Source organism: Macaca fascicularis, chromosome 13 (assembly GCF_037993035.2).
Source record: "Macaca fascicularis isolate 582-1 chromosome 13, T2T-MFA8v1.1".
NCBI lineage: Eukaryota > Metazoa > Chordata > Mammalia > Primates > Cercopithecidae > Macaca > Macaca fascicularis.
The window spans coordinates 68,092,629-68,118,622 of record NC_088387.1 but is presented as its reverse complement, the minus strand read 5'-3'; the positions used below and the strand labels follow the sequence as shown (position 1 = coordinate 68,118,622).

At 39.2% G+C, this 25,994-nt stretch overlaps 2 protein-coding genes across 22 annotated transcripts in view; one reads left to right on the top strand and one right to left on the bottom strand.

Annotated features, from left to right (window-relative positions):
• Positions 1–25,994, bottom strand: part of LOC102121007 (probable G-protein coupled receptor 75) — a 185,407-nt gene that overhangs the window by 65,446 nt on the left and 93,967 nt on the right. For all 21 annotated transcript variants that reach the window (XR_012422384.1, XM_065527093.2, XM_015433442.4 and 18 more), the window contains one exon: positions 13,711–13,869. Coding sequence is in view for 16 of the 21 variants with exons in the window: in XM_065527093.2 (XP_065383165.1) it covers positions 13,711–13,869 (159 nt within the window). In the remaining 5 variants the exon portion in view is untranslated. The remainder of the gene's footprint in view (positions 1–13,710; positions 13,870–25,994) is intronic.
• On the top strand, positions 976–24,566 carry LOC141408343 (syncytin-1-like). Its single transcript, XM_074011817.1, has 2 exons — positions 976–1,495; positions 23,589–24,566. Exons 1-2 carry the CDS (start codon positions 1,419–1,421, stop codon positions 23,779–23,781), a joined length of 270 nt encoding a protein of 89 aa, XP_073867918.1. The 5' UTR covers positions 976–1,418; the 3' UTR covers positions 23,782–24,566.

The window sequence follows — 25,994 nt, the reverse complement described above, 5'->3', positions numbered from 1 at the left end:
TCAAAAATAAAACAGGACTATTGTTCGGTTAAGGATGTATGAAGAACTGCACTCATTCTGCTACTATCCAGAACTGCTCTTGAATATAGAAGACACAAGCTTCATTTGGCTGTTTAAATTTAAATCTGAATTAATTAAAATGGAATAAAAATAAAATGTGAGTCCTTCAATCAAACCAGACAAACTTCAAGTGCTCAAGAGCCCCATGTGGCTAGTGACTATCATAAGGGACAATGTAGATATAGGACAATTCCAAGTTCTATTGGGTAGCACTGGTCTAGAGATTAGAACTGAACTGAACTGAAATTTAACCTAGAATATTAGGCATACCTGTCTTCAAGATACATGTTTAGCATTGGAAACAGACAGCCAGTCAATCAATTGCAGGTCTTGGAGTAAGTGTCAAAGAGAGAAAGAAAATGTGTAATTCTAGAAGCTAGAAAAGTGCTGTGGGTTCCTGGAAAGAAAAAGAAAGCAGAATCATAGTATCTGGTATTAAAATGGTATCAATAGGGACCAGAGACCAAGGAAAAAGATTAAGGATGAAATAAAAGACCCCACTTTGGAAGGCAGAGCTCCAAGTGTCTGAAGTACACAGAGAGATGAGAGAAAGACTTTCCCTTCTTCGATGCAAACAGGTAAGACTCCAAGTGAGACAGTAGAAGAGAAAAGCCAGAACCTCTGAGGGTAGGAACACTGCTTTTCCCACAACAGATCACATAATATAGTATGGAAGAAATCTCTAATTTTAAATGCTTAAGAAAGCAAGAATGGCATGAGAACATTTCCAGCAATAATTTCTAGGCAGACATTTTCTGGTTTTGAAAAAACACCTTTTTCTATTTCCTAAATTAGAGGAAAAATGAAGCAATCTGGGAAAACATATCTTAGGTAACCAAATATTTTTGAAAACAAGAAATTGAGAAACTAGAAGCAGCCTTTGACCCACACAAAACTTTTGACCAAAATCAACTCAGTTGTGTCACGTAACATATTGAATACAGTTAAAAGCAAAGCCTCATGAGAAGATTTCATGAAGGCAAGAACTCAAAACGGGATTCTCATCTAGGAGAAATATGGTAGACCTATACACACATGTAAGTACTAAATCTAACTAGAAATAGTACACAATCATCATTGTTTAATACAGCATTCATTAAAGAATAATTTTTTAAGGGGCTTTTTAAAAATGTAATTATATTACTGAATGCTCTTTTAGAAAAATGCTTAATGTGACTGTTGAGTTCTACGGAATTACTATAACAATTCTGTACAAATTACAATTATAAACACAATTCTGTACCAAATGAAAATTACAGTGAGGTGAGTTTTATATCTATTAGTTAGAAAATATACTCTTCCATATTTTTGTTTGTTTTGTTTTGTTCTCAAGATAGGGTCTTGCTCTGTCGCCCACGATGGAGGAGAGTGACACATTGACGGCTCACTGCAGCCTCAACTTCCTGGGCTCAAGTGATGCTCCCACCTCAAACTCGTGAGTAGCTGGGATTACAGGCATGCACCACCCACATGCCTAATTTTCCATTTTTTGTACAGACAAGGTCTTGCTATGTTGCCTAGGCTGGTCTTGAACTCATGGGATCAAGTGATCCTCCCCCCTCAACCTCCCAAAATGTTGAGATTATAGGCATAAGCCATCACACCCAGCCTAGTCTTTCATTTTGAGGCTCAGATTTTGACAACAATTCTAAAAAATAACATGGTCAGTAAGTCTGTAACGAACAGTTTAACCACGGGCTGTCCATCTCCTCCAGTTATAGCAGCAGGCTGGCTGGCTCTGCAGAGATCATCTATATATTCAATTTTACATTAGAATTATATATGAATTTTTAATTGTATCTCTACTTTTTTGAGTTCTACATGTACTCTGTTCTCTATTATACATTTCATTTTTCTATACAATTGAACAGTAAAATGATTTTTTCATTGTATACCTAGTTTATGTAAAACTTTTTTCCCCACCTCTTTTATGAAGCAAAAAAGAACATTCATAGGAACATTTATCTCCTGCAGTATTTCTCTGGTCCTGTGTTCATACTGACATCTGGTGGCACTAGAAAAGAAACTCCATTGCTGTGACAGATATTTTTTTTCCAGTGTTGTCCATTTATTCTGGTATCCTCAAGTTTATGTTTTTCCAGCACTTTATGCATACCCAAGACAGCAGAACAATTAAAGTACCATCGCAACTCCAGTTGATGATATATGTTAATTGCATCCCTTCACTCTGGCAATGTGAACGGCAAAGATGTAGAATCTTCCACTATTGCAAGAATGTTACTAGCAAAGTAGGACTATCCACTTATTTATTTCATAACTAAAGTTCATGATCAGAATGGTTATAAAATGAGGCTTTCCCATCAAGTACAGAAACATAATTTCTTTTTTTCTTTTCTTTTTTTTTTTTTTTGAGAAGGAATCTTACTTTGTCGCCCAGGCTGGAGTGCGGTGGCGCCATCTCGGCTCACTGCAAGCTCCGCCTCCCGGGTTCACGCCATTCTCCTGCCTCAGCCTCCCAGTAGCTGGGACTACAGGCGCCCGCCACCGCGCCCGGCTAGTTTTTTGTATTTTTAGTAGAGACGGGGTTTCACCGTGTTAGCCAGGATGGTCTCAATCTCCTGACCGCGTGATCCACTCACCTCGGCCTCCCAAAGTGCTGGGATTACAGGCGTGAGCCACCGCGCCCGGCCCAGAAACATAATTTCAAACCACTCTCTAAGGAATCAGATAGATTCCTACAATGTCTTGGCCCTGAATCTTTAGTCTGAAATGTAGTATTTTATTGATATATAGAATTTTTTAAAAATTATAATAAAAAGTTACATTTCTGTTTTATAAATTTCTTCACGTCTGCCCAGTGGCTAACAATCTTAAAGATGCATACTGATGGGAAAAACCATGACCTTCTGGGCAAAACTCATTATGTTAGGGATATAACAAAAACGTTGTGGCGAATATCCCAATCCAATTATCCATGTTATCACTGACATTTCTCATGGTTTCTAACAGACAGGGAGAAGTCTAATGGCCAATTAGACATCAGAAACCACATCCAGAAAAATACATCTTTCGATCAAATGAAAGTATTAAAAGACAAAAAGCTAAAATTCCACTATCCTATTATATATTGATTATTTTTCCGTAAGTCTCCTCAGCAACAGAGTCAAGAAACATGTGATTTAGATAACACATCCCTAAACTTACACCTTCTTCTAGGGCTATAACATTGTAATTCTACTACTTTCAGAAATTATTCAACTTTTTGAAGCATTCATACAGCAGTATTCTCCTTACTAGATCCACCCTGTAAGAATGACCCATACTAAGTCTTAAAGAAACAAAATATTCTGGGAGTTCCCTATCAAAAAACTATTTGTATGGATAGTTTGTCCATACACTTTGTCCATACACTTTGTAATCCCAAAGACTCTATTTATGTAGGAACAACATTTCCATTTTAGCCATACTAAATCAATGATAATCACATATCATTAGTTGGCCAATGGCATTAGTAATCACAAAGAATGAAGAGACAATTGCGTTAACCATGTAACAATCCAGGTTGATAGCCACAAAGGCATGGCATGCTGTACAGCAGGGCTACTCAACATTGTAACAAACTGGCTGTCAATGTGCAAACTGTTATATTAGTCCTCAACAAGGTAAGACATTTTGAACAGAATGTAAACAACTATGTCCCAAAGAATACTTTAACTGACATTTTCCTTGAGACAGGACTTCCTTCATGAAGAAACCAATATGTTGATTTATACAATGGCTCAAGCTTCTTATATAAATTGACTGACATTTTGAGCGACACTGCTCTATGGTACACCTAACTAGAACACAGATTGTATTGTATGGACTGGGGTTGGGGGAGATTTTGTCTAGTCTATTCATTTCTACCATACACTAGAATATCAAATTATTACAAAAATACTGAAATCAAGAATTTTTGTTTTACTTTAAAAATGAATATAGACTTCCAATTTTAATATTGTAGCACAATATAGGCATTTCCCTTTACTTTTCTTAGAAATCATCCAAGAACAATTAATCCAAAATCAGCAAGAAAAGTAAAATAAAAACACACTCTCCATTTTTAGTAAAACTATAATTCTAGTTTTAGATTTTTGAACTCCAGATCAAAATTTGTAAAAGGGGCTCCAAAAGAATGAAGATCAATCCTGGGTACTTGTGTGAGAAAGAGGACAGATGTGTCAGCTGCACATCTTAGAAAAAGCTAGCAAAGAACACTTCTCAAAGGTCAGAGGCTCCCTCTGAGGAACAAAACTAAGTACCAGGAAAAAAATGCACAGGCTAGCAGCAGGAACTTCTCTGGGGCAGTTGAAATGGGAAAATCAGAGGGATTGGATCCAAACAAAGAATCACAAAAAGGGGTCTATATCTGCTACCACAAATGGGAAACTTCATTGCAAAAATCCCACAGCTGCCAAACCCCACTGGCTAGTGAAAGATACTAGCTAAATGAATTCATGTCCAAAAATCCTGAGTCTAAAGGAATTTAGACACATTAATATGGAATGTGCCTCTACCTCCTCCCTATTATACACCTCCTGAAAGCAGCTAATTGAGCAAAAACTCACATATTCCCAAGATGATTTATCACAAAGGTACCAGCACAAATCCATACAAAGATACAAGAATAAAGGAAGACAAGTTACAGAAAAACAATTAATAGACCAACAACAAAACAAAGCAAAAACCTCTCATCAGAAAAATATTACCACAAACCAAATGAAAATTGTAGCTAAATCTACAGCTGTAAATGTTTAAAAAGAAGTGAAGGAAGCAACTGTCTCTGTGAAAAGAGCACAACACTGAAATACAAGTGCTCAGTAAAAAATGGCTGACAGGAAAAGATATAATTTAATGAATTCAGAAAATACCTGGGAAAAACAAAAACAATCATAAAAAATCCAACTGAAATTGAAATAGGAAGAAACACCAGAGAGAATAGACATTTCTGAATAGGAACATAGAGGCTTTAAAAAAAAAAAACCAGGAAAAGTAAAACAAAAACACAAAGAAAGAAAAATAGAGAAAAAACAATAGACATTGAAAACAGATAAGATACCAACATGTAAATACACTGGCCCAAGAACACCACCATAATAACAGAACAAATACTTAAAGATATAATTCCAGAAAGATTAACTAAAATTTAAAATATCCAAGTCTACATACTGAAAAGGCACACACTGTGTGAGAGAAAGCTGATAAGGAACAGACATGGAAAAGTATTGTCACAAAAAGAGAATAAAATTAGGCTAGCTTCAGACTTCAACTCTAGAACAGAATGGATCATCATTTTTAAAGTTCTCAAGCAAAGAAATGTAATTCAAGGATTTTGTACCTGATCAAACTGTTGTTCAAGTTTGAATCATTATTGAATTGAATCATTATTCAATTAAAATGATTCAATTTTTTTACCTTTTTTTTTTTTTTGGTAGAGATGGGATAGTCTCGCTTTGTTGCCCAGGCTGGTCTCGAACTCCTGGCCTCAAGTGAGCCTCTCACCTCAGCCTCCCAAAGTGCTGGGAATACACGCATGAGCAACAGTGCCCAGTGAAATTATTCAATTTTGAACATGTAAAACCTCAGGGAATAGTATTGCCATAGGTCCTGTTAGAGGACTGTGTTAAAGAAATAATTTAGCTAACCAAACAAGACTGGAAAAAACATGACAAAATAACTGGTGATAAACTTCTAAGCTATTTAACTGTAGAACTAAGAATAAAATTAAATCATGGATTTAGGATGCCAGAACAAAATGCAAAATGTTGTTCCCACTAACAATGCAAATATAACTGACAAAAGTTGGAAAAGTCGGGGGAGAAAGAGAGTTATGTAAGAACAATATAAGGATACTGATTTCCTCATCTTTAAAAGCTGGAGGTTTAAATCTATTAATCAAATGTGACTAATAAAGTAACACATTATATAAATATATTTAATTATATGAAGGTAAAACCAGAAAGATAATAAATATCCTAGTTTCATAATTGCTTACATTAAGGAATTAAAAGCCAGGTGCAGTGGCTCACTCCTGTAATCCCAGTTCTTTGGAAGGCCAAGGCAGGCGGATCACTTCAGGTCAGGATTTTGAGACCAGCCTGGCCAACACAGTGAAACCTCATCTCCACTAAATACACAAAAATTAGTCTGCCATGGTGGCAGGCACCTGTAAGCTCAGCTACTCAGGAGGCTGAGACACAAGAATCATTTGAATCCTGCAGGTGGAAGTTGCAATGGGTGGAGATCGCACCACTGCACTCCAGCCTGGGTGACAGAGTGAGACTCTCTCTGTCTCAAAAAAAAAGTAATTAAAAGACATTGTGGCCGGGCGCGGTGGCTCACGCCTGTAATCCCAGCACTTTGGGAGGCCGAGGCAGGCGGATCACAAGGTCAGGAGATCAAGACCATCCTGGCTAACACGGTGAAACCCCATCTCTACTAAAAATAAAAAAAAAAATGAGCCGGGTGTGGTGGCAGGCATCTGTAGTCCCAGCTACTCGGGAGGCTGAGGCAGGAGAATGGCCCGAACCCAGGAGGCAGAGCTTGCAGTGAGCCAAGATCGCGACACTGCACTCCAGCCTGGGCGACAGAGCGAGACTCCGTCTCAAAAAAAAAAAAAAAAAAAAAGACATTGTGTTAAAACATAGAAAGAAATATAAAATATAAAGTTGTATCAAGAACCATAAAACTAAAAAGACAAACAAAAGTAAAACCAGAACATGAAATTAACACTTTTTAAATGTAACTTTTAGTAAACTCCATACTTTTAATCTAAGAAAACTCAAACTCGTATTTTAAAAAACATGTCCTCAAGTAAAAATGCTTACATGACAATCCCTGAGGAAGATGATTAATCTTTTAGTTGAAAAATCTAAAAACAAAACTCCAAAGCAAAGTTTACTTAACATAATATAAAGAGATACGAATGTGAAACCTCAAAATTCTTGGCACATCAAAAAATAGCCTTATGAATGATCACTTATCCATGAAGACACTAATGAAAAGTGAATCACATGGTGGTTTGTTCAATTTTGGAATATGTCAGCAGAGTCAGAGTTTAAGGATATGCTATGTGAGCTGAAGTATGACACATTTTACAGTGAAATATTGAAATAGGCAGTCTCACCCAACACTATAAAACATGCGGTTCTTATTAAATATTACAGCCATGTTTAATATTGAAGGTTACACAGAATAAGCAAACTCAGAAGAACAAAAACTGAAAAACAATCCATCAAAAGCCAAAAGCGCACACCATGCAGTTCCCATGGAGTGTTCTGTGAAATCACACTGGTTTAGATTTCAGCCTCCAATTTACCAATGTTTTCTACATATAACAAAATAAAAAGGAAATCTATTTCCTAAAAACTAGCTGGCTTTTTCATTTAGAATTTATTATAGCTATCAATAAGAATAGTTTATTTCCAAAGCAGTTTTACCTACCCTTAGAATATTTATTATGTGATATGGAGCAAGGGGAAGGGAAAGAGAGCAGGGCAAGGACGAGGCAAGGGTAGAGAAAAGAAATAAGGCAGCAAGACTGCTTGTTTTTTTTTTTTTTTTTTGAGACGGAGTCTCGCTCTGTCACCCAGGTTGGAGTGCAGTGGCCGGATCTCAGTTCACTGCAAGCTCCGCCTCCCAGGTTTACGCCATTCTCCTGCCTCAGCCTCCCGAGTAGCTGGGACTACAGGCGCCCGCCACCTCGCCCGGCTAGTTTTTTGTATTTTTTAGTAGAGATGGGGTTTCACGGTGTTAGCCAGGATGGTCTCGATCTCCTGACCTCGTGATCCGCCCGTCTCGGCCTCCCAAAGTGCTGGGATTACAGGCTAGAGCCACCGCGCCCGGCCAAGACTGCTTGTTAAAAAACTCTAACCTGTGTGCTAGCAAAAAGATGTTCTGGAAGGACAATATTCATGTAGAAAGATGAGATGTTCCCTGCATTTCCCCTTTCTCATGAGGTTTTCTCATTTTGATTCCTACTGCCATCAAGTTGAAGAGTTCCCTTTTAAAGCTCATCTTTATTAAAATGTTGGTGAGTTCTGTGAAGGGAAGATATTCCCATTACGAACAGTGGAGTAGTTGATTTTCTAGAGTCCCTCCATTTAGCTTTACATTCAATCATAATCAGATCCAACACACTTCCCATGTCAACAACTTTTCCGGTCACCTGGGAGATTTCCATAGTTCTATATTCACTTTCTACCCTTCGATTCCCTGGGTTTATATTCTATAACCTCCAGCAATAGGCTGGTGGTAACTGGGCCATCAGGACAGGTCCTACAACATGTAATAGAGTATGCCTTCCCTTGAGGGAGAGAAACAAAATACCTCAAACAATATATTCCAATGTTCAGTTTTGGAAGATAATTCTACAGATGGGAAAGGAACCTTTCTCACCAGTCCAACTGGTCCAGCTACTCTTTCTCATCTAGAAATTATCTGTAGTTTGATACAAACCTTGAAGTATTTTGGATTGTTTTAATTTTAAAACTTTTCCATTATAGACTGAAGCATGAATCACTATACGGTTATTTAAAAGACAGACAGATTGTCCAAGTGCAGTGGCTCAGGCCTGTAATCCTAGCACTTTGGGAAGCTAAGGGAGGAGGATCGCTTGAAGACCAGCCTGGGAAACACAGCAAGACCCCAACTCTACAAAAATTAAACATTAAAAAAAAAATTAGCTGGGTGTGGTGGCGTGTACTTGTGGTCCCAGCTACTCAGGAGGCTGAGGCAGGAGGATAGCTTGAGCCCAATAGTTTGAGGCTGTAGTGAGCTATGACTCTGCCACTGCACTCCAGCCTGGGCAAAAGAGCAAGACCCCACGTTGAAAAATAAAAAAATGTAAAGGTGACCAAGGCAGAGTGCTAAAATTTGTCCTATGATTCATGAGGCAGAGAAGACACTGAAGCCCGTATTATCTCACAGAAGACTCATATGTCCATTCCTTTTTTTTCCACACACAACACAGATGTAGACATGTCCATTCTTCCACACTATATTTATTTATTTATTTATTTTTTGAGACAGAGTTTCACTCTTGTTGCCCAAGCTGGAGTGCAATGGTGCGACCTTGGCTCACTGCAACATCTGCCTCAGCCTCCCGAGTAGCTGAGATTACAGGTATGTGCCACCACACCCGGCTAATTTTTTGTATTTTTAGTAGAAACAGAATTTCACCATGTTAGCCAGGCTGGTCTTGAACTCTTCACCTGAGGTGATCCACCCACCTCAGCCTCACAAAGTGCTGAGATTACAGGCGTAAGCCACCACACCTGGCCCTTTCACATTACGTTTTCACAAACACTAACGCTCTACTTTCCTTTTTTAAAATACTATATTGGTCGGGCACAGTATTTTGTATTAGTCAATACAAAATATTTATTTATTAGTCAATACAAATTTACCATTTACAAAATGGTAAATTCACTGCCAAAGAAACAAAATAAATCCTACTACTAAAAATAAGCAATTTAAAGTTATTTACTGGTTTGAATTATTTCCCATCTCTTGCTTCATTAACATAAAAAGTTCCAGTTAACTATATGTTAAAATATAAACCCCTAAACACTCTGCATCTCTAATTTTCTCCAAATACTAATAAAAGTAGATACAATACTGAATTTCATAAATGGGACTCTAATAATAATAATTTGAAACTGTAAACTATGTGGCCAGAATAGCATTTCTCAAATAGTCCCATGGAATATCGATGTTCCTTGAGGTATTCCTAAATGCTCCATAAAGAAAAAGAATACAGCAGGGCCAGTGGCTCACGCCTGTAATCCCAGCACTTCAGAAGGCTGAGGCAGGCAGATCGCCTGAGATCAGGAGTTCGAGATTAGCCTTGCCAACATGGTGAAACCCCATCTCTACTAAAAATACAAAAATTAGCCGGGCATGGTGGCAGGGGCCTGTAGTCCCAGCTACTTGGGAGGCTGAGGCAGGAGAATCACTTGAACCCGGGAGGCAGAGGTTGCGTCAGCCGAGATTACACCATTGCACTCCAGCCTGGATAACAAGAGCGAAAGAATAGTACGGTCAAATACGTTTCAAAGCTCTGTGTTAAACAAATGTTTAATGAGAGGTCTTCTCAGAAACCTTCATTCTTTTATTGAACAAATAATTTACTGAACGCCTACCATATACCAGGCACTAAACTGAGTTTGGGAGTTAAAACAGTGAACAACATGAATAAAATCCCTGCCTTCATGGAACATTCTTTCTAGTAAAGGGGGAAGTAAATAAACAATAATTAACCGGAGTCAGTGATGAAGACACTAAAAGAGAATGCATAAAGAGATTAGTGGATACTTCAGACTGGGTGGGCACAATAAGTTGCATGTGTAATGTCTTCATGTTTTTCTATGCTGGAGGATATAGCACATAGTGTTTCGCAAATGTATGTGATTAGGAAACGTTTTGTCAATAAACATGTTTTTAATAGTTCACTGAATCAGTTTTCTAGCCAAAACACAGACAACAGCAAGATCAAGATTCCAGGATAGCTCTTCTCTTCCTAAATCCATTCTAAAGTTTCCTCACCTGTAAAAGTGGGAATAATATTACATGTCTCAGAATCATACTGAAGATCCAATTATCTACTTCATGTAAAACACCCACACAAGGCTTAGTATATACTCTGCTCAATAAATGTTATTGTTACTGTTAATACAGCACTGTGCACGTGAAGTCTTCTGTCATTCAAGGGTGACTAATTATTCTCCCTTTTAAAATCTCAAACTTGTAAAATCACTTTTTTTACTCCTCTACATAGAAGATTTCTTGAGGAAAGCAACTAGAATACAGACTGCATATAGCTGAGCCTCAATAAATGCTTCCTCTGTAGTTGTACAGAATATCCTTAACTTTCCATAAGTCTGAAATTATTTCAAAACAAAATGTCTAAATACAAAAGTAACAAGGAAAAAAGGACAGATGGAAAATAATCATATGAATAGATGCTCAACATCATCAGCAATTAGGAAAATGCAAATAAAAACCACAGTGAGATACTAGATATCGGGATAACCCGCTCCCGATGTTTAACGTGGGTTCTTTTCTATTTCTCAAGTGTCTCGGCTGGGCTGAGAAATAAAGGGAAAGAGCACAAGAGAGAGAAATTTAAAGCTGAGTGTCGGGGGAAGACATCACATGTCGGCAGGATCCGTGATATTCCCCGAGCCATAAAATCAGCAAGTTTTCATTAGCGATTTTCAAAAGGGGAGGGAGTGCACAAACAGGGTGTGGGTCACAGAGATCACATACTTCACAAGATAATACAATATCACAAAGCAAATGGAGGCAGGGTGAGATCACAGGACCACCAGATGAGGAGAAATTAAAATTGCTAATGAAATTTCCGGCACGCATTGTCATTGATAACATCTTATCAGGAAACAGTGTTTGAGAGCAGGTAACCTGTCTGATCACAATTTATTAGGTGGGAATTTTCCCATTCTAGTAAGCCTGGGAGCACTATAGGAGACCAGGGCTTATTTCATCCTATCGGCTTCAACCATAAAAGACGGGACGCCTTAAAAGGAGCCATCTACAAGCCTACCTTAAGGGCGCATTCTCTTTCTCAGGGATGTTCCTTGCTGAGAAAAAGAATTCAGCAATATTTCTCCTATTTGCTTATGAAAGAGGAGGAATATAGCTCTGTTCCGTCCGGCTCGCTGGCGGCCAGTTCAAAGTTACCTCTCTCGTTCCCTGAACATCACGGTTATCCTGTTCTTTTGTTAAGATGCCCAAATTTCATATTGTTCAAATACACACGCTCTACAAACAATTTGTGCAGCTGATACAATCACAGGGTCCTGAGGTGACATTCATCCTCCTCAGTTTACAAAGAAGATGACGGGATTAAGAGATTAAAATAAAGACAGGCATAGGAAATCACGAGGATATTCACTGGGGAAGTGATAAGTGTCCATGAAATCTTCACAATTTATGTTCGGAGATTACAGTAAAGACAGGTGTAAGAAATTATAAAAGTATTAATTTGGGGAACAAATAAATGTCCATGAAATCTTCATAATTTATGTTCTTCTGCCGTGGTTTCAGCCGGTCCCTCCATTCGGGGTCCCTGACTTCCCACAACAACTACTAAACCCCCATTAAAATTACTAAAATATAAGGGAGAAAAACAAAAAGCTGCCAATAGCAAATGTTGACAAGGATATAGGGCAACTAAAAGTCTCAAACATTACTGAAGGAAATGCAAACCGGTAGAAAAAAACTTCCAACTTGTTTTCCAAAGTTAAACACATATTTACTATATGTCATACCAATCCTAAGTATTAACCCAAGAGAAATAAAAACTTATATTGATACAAAACCTGTCTGCAAATGTTTTTAGATTTAGTCATAACCACTGAACACTGAAAACTCAAATATCCAACTGATAAATGGATAGACTGTATTACATCTATTTAATAGAATAGGATTCAGCAACAAAAAGGAATGGATTATTGATACATGCAACAATATGGATGAATCTCAAAAGTATCATACTAGTTAAAGGAAGCCAGTCTCAAAGGCTATATGGTGTGTGTGTGTGTGTGCATATATATATATATACATGTTATATGTCTATGACATTCAGCAAAATGCAAACTACAGGGATAGGAACAGATCAGTCGCTGTCAGGGGTGGAGCCAGGGGGAGGGAGGAAAATATTGATAAAAATTGGCAGCATGATGGAATTTTGAGGAGTGATGGAATGGTTCTATATTTTGATTGTTGTCATTACAGAATTTTATGAATACATCAAAACTCACAGAACTGTTATACCAAAAAAAATGAATTTTACTAAAGTACATAAATTTAAATAATATTTTTAAGTCCACAAGGGAAAAAAGTACTTTCATAGACAACTCATTTTATTCTCAGCCCAATAACAAAGACCAGATAGGTACTATTACTCTCATTCCATAAGTGAGGACACTGAAGCATGCAGTAAATAAATAAATATACAAATTACATGTGGCAGGACCAAAACTACAGTCCAGATGCACTGATTCTATTCCAAACACTTCATTGACTCAATTTTCTCATAAACTTTATGGGACACAATGTCCCTGAAGACAAATAGAATCGAATAGAAGAAAGGAGGAAAAGAAGAAAAAAGACAGTTATTGGAAGAAAGCCATTTAGAATTTGGCTGTCATCCTTAAGGAATTAAAAAACAGTCTTTAATGGAAGAGGTGTGAACAGTGATCCATACAGGCAACACATTAACTGGCATTAAAGTATTAGCTGGTGATTTCTTCCATAAAAGCTTCTTAATTTTTTAATGCTAAGAAAAGGCAAAAGCAAACATAAAACATTCACAGGTAACCTTGCAACTATTGCTACAATTTCAGTGATGCCTAGTCTTCAGAACAACACTGAGAACAATGATGGTGCCTACAATTCAAAACAGATTTTGCACCTTTAAATAAACAAAGTCCCAGAAGCTACCACCCAAGAATAGAAAACAAGACCAAAACCTTTAAAAATATCTTTTCAGTTTCAAAATCAAAGAAGTAGTGGTATAATAGTTGCCAAAAGAACATACTATAATTACAACAGCTGAAGGAAAAATTGAGCTTAGTTTAACAAAAAAATGATGAAAAACTGCAACGGTACCACAAATAGCATACTTACCTAAAAACAATGGTGTCGTTTCTTCTAAAGTAGTTGCATTAGGATCTGCCCCAGCTTCTAAAAGAATCTGTACGATTTTCCAATGTCCTTGACTTGCAGCGAGATGTAAAGCACAGAAACCTTCAAAGGTCTTCATCTTAATGTAGTTTTCAGATGAATCTATGGAAGAATCAAAGCCCATCAACTAGAAGATATTACTTCTATTTCCTGGTTTTAAAAAGCAAAGATTCCAAGAGGAATTTAATGAACTATTAAAATGTCAGTAATTTATAAATGACAGGTTTCACCATTTAAAACTCTAGAAAAATCAAGAAAAAGTTCTACAGAGATCCCAATGTGGACAGCTCTTTGGTATTCTTAATACACAAATCCTGCCCACTCACTCTTATTTTCTCTTCTCTAATTTTTGGTGAGTAAGGGAAAAGGAGTGGCAGAAATTGAAAGGTAACACAAAAGCAATAATCTGGGGAGGATGCAGCACTAAAGATTTGCTTAAACAGAATTTATCGAAAAATTAATCAATTTTATTTTTTTATTTTTAAATTTCCATAAGGGAAATGGTCTAATCTCTAGCATTACTTCCTTGTACTCAACTAATACCATGAGGCAGTTTTAAATACTCCTTTTCTAACTTAAGACTATGGTCTAATAGTTAATGAAAACTGCAGTTCTAAAAGAATAAAATGCACTCCAACACAACCAAACAGTGATATATAATAAGGAATTTATGAGTTAAAGTTTCTGAAATATACTTGTTATGAAAAAGCCAAGGTTCTGGTAACACTCCAACTGCCCATTATAGAAGGATGGGCTCTAAAGTGAATGGTGAAGACATTTCTGATAGTTGGAATAAACTAAACAGAAAATAAAAAAAAACTTTTAAAAACATTTTCTTGAAGTATCAGAATTGAAATGAATGCTCCTAACTAGTCATCTATTTCAAGTAATTCTTGTAATTGTAACTCACTGATGAAACAAGTAAATTAAGTCATAATATCACAGTAACAGCTTCTAAGTACATATATTCAAAGAAAATAGTCTCAAACTTTACAGACGCACAACTAATTGGCAAGATAAGGTAGTCATTATTAAAAGGGCATATCACAGAAATAGGGTTTCAGACATTAGTCAGAAGTTGACTCTTATTCAAAGTAGTCTATTGAGATTAGTCAGAGATTAGTCAGACATGACCCTTATTTCATGTATTAACCTGACAGTTTTGTGAATACAAATGACATGAAAACCAAGGAACACAAAGATATATATAGATAATTGACATTGGTAGATTGGCTCCTAACTGGGAAATTTCAATATTATAAAGACGCTGATTCTTCCCAAAATAATTAATAAATTTAATACAATTCTAATAAAAATGCCAGTAGAGCTGTTTGCTTGTTTTATACTTGATAAAGTAACTCAAGTTGATAAGGCTAAGGTAGTGACGCAGGATTTTTTGCTCCTTAGTTCAGCTAAAATCCAGGTTCTTATGTCACCACCAGGAAAAATCAGGCATGTGGACACACTGAAAGGTGAGGAGAGTGGAATTTATTAAAAGAAAGCTCTCAGCTAACAAAGGGGGTCCTGCCAACAGGTTCCCATTCCACAGATTGAATAGCAGACCACCACACATGAGCTGAAGAGACCAGGCTCCTCCCCTCACATAAGACGAGAATTCCCGGTGGCTTCACCCCATTCTTCCAGTGCACAGGCAGCCCCTTATTCTGAGCCACTCCACATTGATTTATTTCCCTTCTGTGCATGTATTAAGGGACGGAATTTTTCACCCCCATGGGCATGTTTAGGCAAGCTCCCGGTGCACAATGACCTAGGCAGCATTTGGCTGTCTCCTCTATCAGTAGGGCAGGTAAGAGTAACAAAGAATTTAGAAAAATGAACAAGACAAGCATTGAAGCATACCTAGACTTACTATATACTAAACCATGTCTTAAAGTTAGAAAAAGTAAAGTAATGTGCTCCTGGTACAAATGCAGAAAGGAAGGTACCCATCAGGGAAAGGAATCAACAGATGCAATAGGAGACTAAGAAAGATGATCGCTAAAAGGTAGGAGACGTAGACCAGTGTTATATTACAGAGGCCAAGGAACTTTCTGTTATAAAGAAGAGATGTTCTCCTCTACTTACAAAGGAAAAAAAGAGATAAAGTTTAATCCTGGCCATTTAAATAATATGCCTTACAGCAGAAAGAGTGAACTTTAATGTATGCAACATAAAAAAAAAAAAAAATCAACCAAGAGGTAAAAGGAAGGGGGATCCTAGAATAGAATGCAGACTGTGACAAAAGAATCTAATTGGAATACAAATATATGTCATAACCACATCGAGAGATAGAGAAAAAAGATGCTGGTCTATATAAGTTTGATAAATGATGCTATGACTGAAAACTGTCAGACTAAAGACAAAAAGAACTGCACATAAACACTATAGTCTAGTTGGTAAAGCTGTTTCTAGGAGTAGAGATTAACAATTCTGAAACCATTCTACATGAATACGAAGAACAAACAAATAAATAAACAGATGGTAGATCTGCGAGCCAGGTTTCTTACTGCTGGAGAGGAACATTACAGTTAAGGAAAGAGGGAAGGCTAGAATGAACCATGTGGTTCTGGATTAGAGTCCAGACATCAGTATGAATTCATGTTTAGCTTAAAATCAATGACAGTTCAGTAGCAACAAGCACACTCAGTCCTCGGATCTTGCTCCCCCCCCCCCTTTTTTTTTTGAGATGGAGTTTCACTCTTGTTGCCCAGGATGGAGTGCGGTGGTGTGATCTTGGCTCACTGCAACCTCCACCTCCCGGATTCAAGAGATTCTGCTGCCTCAGCCCCCCGAGTAGCTGGAATTACAGGCGTGCCACCGCAGCCGGGTAATTTTTTGTATTTTTTTCGTAGAGACATGTTTTTGCCATGTTGGCCAGGCTGGTCTCAAACTCCTGGCCTCAGGTGATCCGCCCAACTCGGCCTCCCAAAGTGCTGGGATTACAGACGTGAGCCACCGTGCCTGACCTCAGATCTTGGTTTTCAATACCATTCTCCCATAAAAGAAACCAGAGCTCTTATGAAAATGGCTGATCCCAGGGCTGAGGTGGGAAACATACAAAGAGTCTGGAGCATACCACAGGTCCAAAAAGTAAAAAGTGCTCAAAAAACAAACAATGGGGACATGCAAAAGAGACACAGGAGCCACTCTGAAAGGGCATCCTATGACCAAAACAATATGAGCAACAAAATAAATTACTTTGTATTGGATTGTAACCTAAAGTACAGGTATGAAATAAGTAACAATGAGTCCATGCAAATATAAATGTCTAAATATATAAATTAATGGGAGAGAAGAGATAAATCTCCGATATAGAAGACTTCCAAATAATTTCTGTAAAGACTCCTCCATCAAGGAAGTAGAGTTTAATTCCCACTTCTTGAATGCAAGCCACCTTTAGTGACTTGCATACACACTCATCTTAGGAAAAGGAAATAAAATCTCCTGTGTGATTATGAAATAAAGAAAATAAAAGGCACTTCTCACACAGGTGAGAAATACTGAAGTCAATTTACTACTAATTTGAGATCCTGAAATACTTTACCTATAGAAAAAAAAGTAGTAAGCTAACTTTTAAATCACTGGACCAGGAAGGTAACATTTGAAGTTGGATTTAGGCTGCAATTTTGACTCTGCCAGAAATAATATGGATTACACTTTGGGCCAATTACTTAAATCTCTCTGAGGCTCAAGTTCCGTAACAGTGAAACAAAGATAAATTAGCTGGACCAACTCTCAATGGGGTTCAATACAATTAGGTATATAGTCTAAATTTTTGTAAAATACAAATGCAGATAGATACGCAATTTAAGTACTGTCAAAGTTGTTACAAATTTAGTAAAGTCTCCAAAGTACCATTTTAAGAAAGTTTTCAGCACCCACTATAAATTAGTTTTGAAAGTTCCAAAGATAAACTGCTTTCCTTAAACTGATACATGAGCTTTAGCAAAGGGATCTTATCTACCTTGTACTGGACCATCAATCACCACCTTCTCACTCTCTTCCTTTCTCTACAGGGGGGTTTCCTGAAAAAGAAATGGCTCATCCTACTCACTGTTTTTAATGCTTTAATGTCTCTTTACCCTAAAAGGAAGGCAAAGTGATTTCTCCTTCTCATCTACTTACTGAAACTTTAAATGGTATGGGTATTAAACACATTCTTAATGGACAAATACAATGAGCACTTCAGGTCTTTCACAACTTGTGAGTTCTTTCCTGGGACTACTTGGAGAAGTAGAGCCACCACAGCTGAACCAACGCCAGCCACTGACGCCTGTGTAGCAATGACAAGAGTTGGCCCAAACACTGCCAATGAAACCACACCCTATGTTTGCTGACACAAAGTGTCTTTTTACTTATGAATAATAAACTTGCCTATTACTTCTTACAAAAGTGGTAGCGATGGGTGGTAGACCGTTATTTTTGTTTTCTGCAGACTCTAACAGGGAAAGTAAAAACACAAGGTTTTCAGTAGAGGAGATAGGTTAAGTATTAAGATCAGAATCTTTCTTAACAGCTGAGCCAGAATTTGATGACAAATTTACTACGTGCCAATCACAAGTGTAATAAATGTCAAGATTATATCGCCACGCCATTTACACAATTTATATCATCTTACTATATTTTACTTAGGAATTATAAGGTTAGATATAAAATGATTTCCACAATACAAGGAATTTTATTATGTGCAAACTTCTCAGAAAACCCTCAGGAGAGACTTCATAATGCACACAAAATGCATGAAAGAAGTCAGTGAAGAGGAAGAGGTTGCAAGGCATTACAAAGAAAGTAGACGCTATAAGAAAAGTGAAGAGAAAATACCCGAAACACATATAACACCGAAGGATTAATATCCAGAATACATAAAGAGCTCTTTACAGATAAGGTAAGGCCTAATGCAGTGGCTCATGCCTGTAATCCCAGCACTCTGGGAGGCCAAGGAAGGAGTATCACTTGAGGCCAGGAGTTCGAGACCAACCTGGACAACATAGCAAGACCTCCCATCTGTATGAAATATAAAAAATAAAAAATTAGCCTGATGTGATGGCATATGTCTGTGGTCCCATTTATCCCAGAGACTGAGATGGGAAGATCACTTAAGCCCAAGAGTTGGAGGCTGCAGTGGGCCATGATCACACCACTGCACTCCAGCTTGGACAACAGAGTAAGACCCCATCTCTTTAAAAAAATTTTTTTTAATTAAAAAAATAAATAAGGTAAGTCTAGAACTTCCAAAGGGAAATCTTGCCTGTCTAATGACATCATTCTAATAGCAGAATCCAGCAATCTCTGAAGAGACCTATCATTCAGATTTACGTTTACTTGAGTTACTATATTCCCTTTCTTTGCTTAAGCTAGTTTGAACTAGGTTTCTTTCGCTCACTACTGAAAGAATCCTGATTAACATAGCATACAATTTAGCAGGATCTATCAATATTTTAACTTGGCATGGTGATGGTTAATTTTACATGTTAACTTGACTGGGTTAAGGGATGCCTAGATGGCTGCTAAAACATTTCTGGGTATATCCGTGAAGATGTTTCAGGAAGGCATTACCATCTGAATCAGTAGACTGAATAAACAAGACCCGCCCTCACCAATGTGGGCAGGCATCATCTAATCCTTGAAGGACCTAAAAAAAAAAAAAAAAAGGCAGGCAACCCCCTTTGGGTCCCCTCCCGTTGTATGGGAGCTCTGTTTTCACTCTATTAAATCTTGCAACTGCACACTCTCTGGTCCGTGTTTGTTCCGGTTTGAACTGAGCTTTTGCTTGCCGTCCACCACCGCTGATTGCTGTTGTCACAGACCCGCCGCTGACTTCCACCCCTCCAATCCGGCAGGGCGTCCACTGCACTTCTGATCCAGCGAGGCGGCGCCCACTGCCACTCCCAATTGAGCTGGAGGCTCGCCATTGTTCCTGCACGGGCTAAGTGCCTGGGGTTCGTCCTAATCGAGCTGAATAGAGCTATAACACTCACCACGTGGCCCAAGATTCCATTCCTTGGAATCCATAAGGCCAAGAACCCCAGGTCAGAGAACAAGAGGCTTGCCGCCATCTTGGAAGCAGCCCACCACCATCTTGGGAACTCTAAGAACAAGTCCCCCCAGGTAACATTTTGGCGACCACAAAGGGACCTCGAAAGCAGTGAGTAATATTGGACCACTTTCACCTGCTATTCTGTCCTATCCTTCCTTAGAATTGGAAGAAAATACCGGGCACCTGTCAGCTGGTTAAAAATGATTAGCGTGGCTGCCGGACTTAAGACTCAGGTGTGAGGCTATCTGGGAAAAGGGTTTCTAACAACCCCCAACCTTTCTGGGTTGGGAACGTTGGTCTGCCTGGAACCAGCTTCCACTTTCAATTTTCCTGGGGAAGCTGAGGACCGACTAGAGACAGAAAGCTGTTGTCCCGAATTCCCACAGCCAGAAGTTTCTACTCAACAGTTGCCCATGCATGCTCTCCTACCTTTCCTTCTGACCCATACCTCCTGGGTCCTGACCATGACTTTCTTGAAAGTATAGCCCAAAATTCTCCTTATCTCTGATTCTCCTTCCTCCAATCCTCCTTGCCTCCTAGGTACTAATGGTTCATACTTTCATTTCCTTTCCCAAGTATTAGAGCAAGTTGTATCTCCAAAGGGATATAAGGAAGCTCTATGCTGTGTCCTTAGGCATCTAGGCTATGAACCCAGGGAGTCTTGTCCCTGGTGTCCCTCCCAGTTTAGATATACAGCTCTTGACATGGGCAGTTATATGGGACCCATTCCCTACCACTGTTGCCAGGGCCCCATGTTTATAAATGGCAGGAAGATTACTCTCCCATTGTGTAAGATGCTCTCCTCCCCCAATTTCTACCCAGCTTACCCCTCTGCAATACAATCTCCAACCCTTGGCTCCTTGGCCGGGGCCTTAGAACTAATGGCCCAGTACTTTAACAACTGGAACTGGGTCTACAACAACATAATAGGATGAAAGTGAACTGAGTAAGTCAAGGAGAGAAGAGATAGAGAAAGAAAAGAGAGAAAAGAGGGAGAGAGAGAAAAAGAGACATAGAAGTAGTAAAGAAAAAATTGTGCCCTATTCCTTTAAAAGGGTAAATTTAAAACCTTTAATTGATAATTGAAGGTCTTCCCTGTGACCCTATAACACTCCAATACTACCTTGTTGTCAGTATAAACAAGGGCGTAGCCTGAAAACACTGAGACCACTGGCAACCTGTAGCCTTCCTATCAAAAATCCTTAACCCAGTAACCCACGGAAAAAGGCACATAGGATAAATAGGAGCCATCTCTCATATTACACATCCGAAAGGACTTAATCCAGGGCAACAAAAAGTTTAAGATCAATAATTAGGGCATATTCCTGCAAGCGAAAAGAAGGACAGAGGCCCTAGTGGGCAAAAACTGTATCTCAATCCTGACTCAAAAGGTTACCTACACCCTCTCTGAAAATAATTTGCGTAAGAACTGTTGTTTATGGGAATGCATCTTGATGGGGCAGCTGCGTTGTTATGAAATACTCAGGAACCCCGCCCAGCTCTAGAACTCACCTGATCACAGAGGCAATGTTGGGCACGCTGGTAAAGGACCGCTAGAATAAAGCAGCCTGGACCCCTTTCTTTGCGGTCAAGAAAGGCGGGAAAACAGGTGCAGGACTGCTACATCGGTGAGTGTAACTAATCCGACAAGCAGAGGTCCACGGGTGGTTACACACCCTGGAAAGGAATAAGCATTAGGACCACAGAGGACGCTCTAGGACTAATGCTCATTGGAAAATGACTAGGGGCGCTGGCATCTCTATGTTCTTTTTTCAGATGGGAGGTACTCCCTGCAAGGCAAAAATGCCCCTAAGATGTATTCTGGAGAATTCAGCCCAGTCAGAGTGTATGTACCTTTTTCTCTGTCAGACTTGAAGAAAATTAAAATAGACCTAGGTAAATTCTCAGATAACCCTGATGGCTATATTGATGTTTTACAAGGGTTAGGGCAATCCTTTGATCTGACATAGAAAGATATAATGTTACTGCTAGATCAGACACTAACCCCAAAAGAGAGAAGTGCCACCATAACTGCAGCCCGAGAGTTTGGCTATCTCTGGTGTCTCAGTCAGGTCAACAACAGGATGACAAGAGGAAAGAGAAAAATTCCCCACAGGTCAGCAGGCAGTTCCCAGTGTAGACCCTCACTGGGACGCAGAATCAGAATATGGAGATTGGTGCCGCAGACGTTTGCTAACTTGCATGCTAGAAGGCTAAGGAAAAGTAGGAAGAAGCCTATGAATTGTTCAATGATGTCCACTATAACACAGGGAAAGGAAGAAAGTCCTACTGCCTTTCTGAAGAGACTAAGGGAGGCACTGAGAAACATACCTCCCTGTCGCCTGACTCTATTGAAGGCCAACTAATCTTAAAGGATAAGTTTAATTACTCAGTCAACTGCAGACATTGGAAGAAAACTTCAAAAGTCTGCCTTAGGCCCGGAGCAAAACTTCGAAACCCTATTGAACTTGGCAACCTCAGTTTTTTATAACACAGATTAGGAGGAGTAGTCAGAACGGGATAAACGGGATAAGAAAAAGGCTACCGTTTTAGTCATGACCCTCAGGCAAGTGGACTTTGGAGTCTCTGGTACAGGGAAAGTCTGGGCAAATTGAATGCCTAATGGGGATTGCTTCCAGTGCGGTATACAAGGACACTTTAAAAGACTGTCCCAATAGGAATAAGCCGCTCCCTTTTGTCAAGGGAATCGCTGGAAGGCCCACTGCCCCAGGGGATGAAGGTCCTCTGAGTCAGAAGCCACTAACCAGATGATCCAGCAGCAGGACTGAGGGTGCCCAGGGCAAGCACCAACCCATGCCATCACCCTCACATAGCCCCAGGTACGCTTGACCATTGAGGGCCAGGAGGTTAACTGTCCTGGACACTGGTGCGGCCTTCTCAGTCTTACTCTCCTGTCCCGGACAACTGTCCTCCAGATCTGTCACTATTCGAGGGGTCCTAGGACAGTCAGTCACTAGATACTTCTGCCAGCCACTAAGTTGTGACTGGCTAACTTTACTCTTTTCACATGCCTTTCTAATTATGCCTGAAAGCCCCACTTCTTTGTTAGGGAGAGACATCCTAGCAAAAACAGGTGCCATTATACACTAGAATTAGGAGGAGGAAAAAGGGTAAATATATATACAGACTCAAAGTATGCTTACCTAGTCCTCCACGCCCACGCAACAATACGGAGAGAAAGGGAATTCCTAACTTCCGAGAGAACACCTATCAAACATCAGGAAGCCATCAGGAGATTATTTTTGGCTGTACAAAGAAACGTAAAGAGGCGGCAGTCTTACACTGCTGGGGTCATCAGAAAGAAAAGAAAAGAGAAATAGAAGGGAACCGCGAAGCAGATATTGAAGCCAAAAGAGCCACAAGGCGGGACCCTCCATTAGAAATGCTTACAGGAGGACCCCTTGTATGGGGTAAGCCCTTCAAGGAAACCAAGCCCCTGTATTCAACAGAAGAAATAGAATCGGGAACCAAAAGAGGACACCACTTCCTCCCCTCAGGATGGCTAGCCACTGAAGAAGGAAAAATACCTTTGCCTGCAGCTAACCAATGGAAATTACTTAAAACCCTTCACCAGACCTTTCACTTAGGCATTGATAGCACCCATCAGATGGCCAAATCATTATTTACTAGACCAGGCCTTTTCAAAACTATCAAGCAGATAGTCAGGGCCTGTGAAGTGTGCCAAAGAAATAATCCCCTGCACTTCAGGTCTACATTTCAATCCCTGTATCGTTAACCTCCTTGTTACGTTTGTCTCTTCCAGAATCAAAGCTGTAAAACTACAAATTGTTCTTCAAATGGAACCCCAGATGCAGTCCATGACTAAGATCTACTGTAGACCCCTGGACCGGCCTGCTAGCCCATGCTCCAATGTTGATGACATTGAAGGCACCCCTCCCGAGGAAATCTCAAATGCACAACCCCTACTATGCCCCAATTCAGCAGGAAGCAGTTAAGAGCAGTCGTCGGCCAACATCCCCAACACCACTTGGTTTTTCCTGTTGAGAGGGGGAACTGAGAGACAAGACTAGTTAGATTTCCTAGGCCAACTAAGAATTCCTAAGCCTAGTTGGGAAGGTGACCACATCCACCTTTAAACACAGGGCTTGTAACTCAGCTCACACCCAACCAATCAGGTAGTAAAGAGGCTCACTAAAATACAATTAGGCTAAAGCAGGAGGTAAAGAAATAGTCAAATCACATATCGCTTGAGAGCACAGGGGGAGGGACAATGATTGGGATATAAACTCAGGCATTTGAACAGGGAGCGGCAACCCCCTTTGGGTCCCCTCCTGTTGTATGGGAGCTCTGTTTTCACTCTATTAATCTTGCAACTGAAAGAAAAAAAAAAGGCAAGAGGGAGAATTCATTCTCTCTTGAGCTAGGACATGCATCTTCTCCTGCCCTTGGATACTAAAGATCCTGATCCTCAGGCCTTCGAACTCCAGGACTTACACCAGTGGCCTCCCATACCCCAGTTCTCAGTCCTTTGGCCTCAGACTAAGAGTTACACGATCACTTCCCCTGGTTCTCAGGCCTTCAGACTCAGGCTGAGTTACACCACCAGCTTCCCTGGTTCTCCATCTTACGGACAGCGTATCATGGGACTTCTCAGCTCCCATAATTACATTAGCCAATTCCCATAGTAAATCCCCTCTTGTCTATCTATATATATTTTATTGGTTCTATTTCTCCAGAAAACTCTAACTTATCAAACCAGTAAATGCACTTCTAAAACTCCATCCTACAGAAATGCTCAACCATGTGCACAAAGATATATACAAAAGGATGTTCACTGAATCACTAGTTATAACAGCAAAACTTTAGGAAACCAACAAAATGTCTATCAATAGGAGAATGGTTACATAAATTACACTACATTTCTACCATGAAATACTACACAAAAGTGTTTTCACTCAGAGAGCAGAAGAGTGACTTGGACTGTTGTATTTTAAAATGATCCCTCTAATATGTTGGGGATGGCCTGTCATGGGATGGAGAAGGAGCAACAGCAAGTAGAGAAGATCTGTTAAGATGCTACTATAGCAACCCAGACAAGAGATGTGGCTCTGACAAATGTACTAATGGTAGTGAGAAGTGATCTGACTGGCCCCTGCTTTTGCTAGGATGTCTCTCCCTAACATACACGTACACAAATTTGCTGACTGACTAGATGAAAAATATGAGAAAAAGAAAGAAATGAATGGTGGCCCAGAGTTTCTGGCCTGAGCTGGAACAATGGAATATTTCTATCTAACAGATGAAAAAACTAAACCACCTAGAGTTTAAAAATCCTGTCCAAAGTCACACCAATAAAATGGTAGAATCACTAGAATCCAGGTCCATCTGACCACAACTCTTAATCACTATGCTACAATGATTTGTCTAAGGAACAGCATCTGTTACTGTGCCCAGTATTAGTGCATATTTTCTTAGTTAACATGAACTAACAAAAAATACTATAAGCTAGGTCATTTATTAGGCAAATAAAAGTATTTGTTAGCTATATGCTTAATAATTATAAGATTTTAAGGGACTTTTAGTCAGCAAATGATTTATTATTGAATGGCATTAATTGTCAGTGAAGATCATTACTGCCCTCCAGGATGACAAGCTTCATAAAATTTCAATACCCATTACACCCAACCTCCAATACAGGAAAGAAGACAAGCAAATTTGTTATCTGTACTAATATGTTAAATAGAAAACTAAAATGAGATACATAAGAAATACAAAAATATGTATGCATATTAAACATCTATGTAATCTACACCACACTTGAATGCTCTTCTCCAATCTGAGTCAGAAGACCACGTATTGTACTCAGAATGGATTCCAAATCTAAATTGAACAGACAGTGAAGCAAAACTCTTCTAACCAGTTTAGGTATTTCCATTTTATTTGTGTAGGCCTACATACCTTCTTATTTTGGTGCACTAATTATCTTTTAGGAATCTGTGACAGTGCATTAATATTAGATAAACCTCAGGGAGGTAGGAAAATTATATAACAAAAGACAGCAGGTGTGGTGCATCACACCTGTAATCCCAGCACTTTGGGAAGCTGAGGCAGGAGGATCACTTGAGCCAAGAGTTTGAGACCAGCCTGGGCAACAAAGTGAGACAGTTAGCCAGGCACTGGTGGTGTGCACCTGTAGTCTCAGCTACTT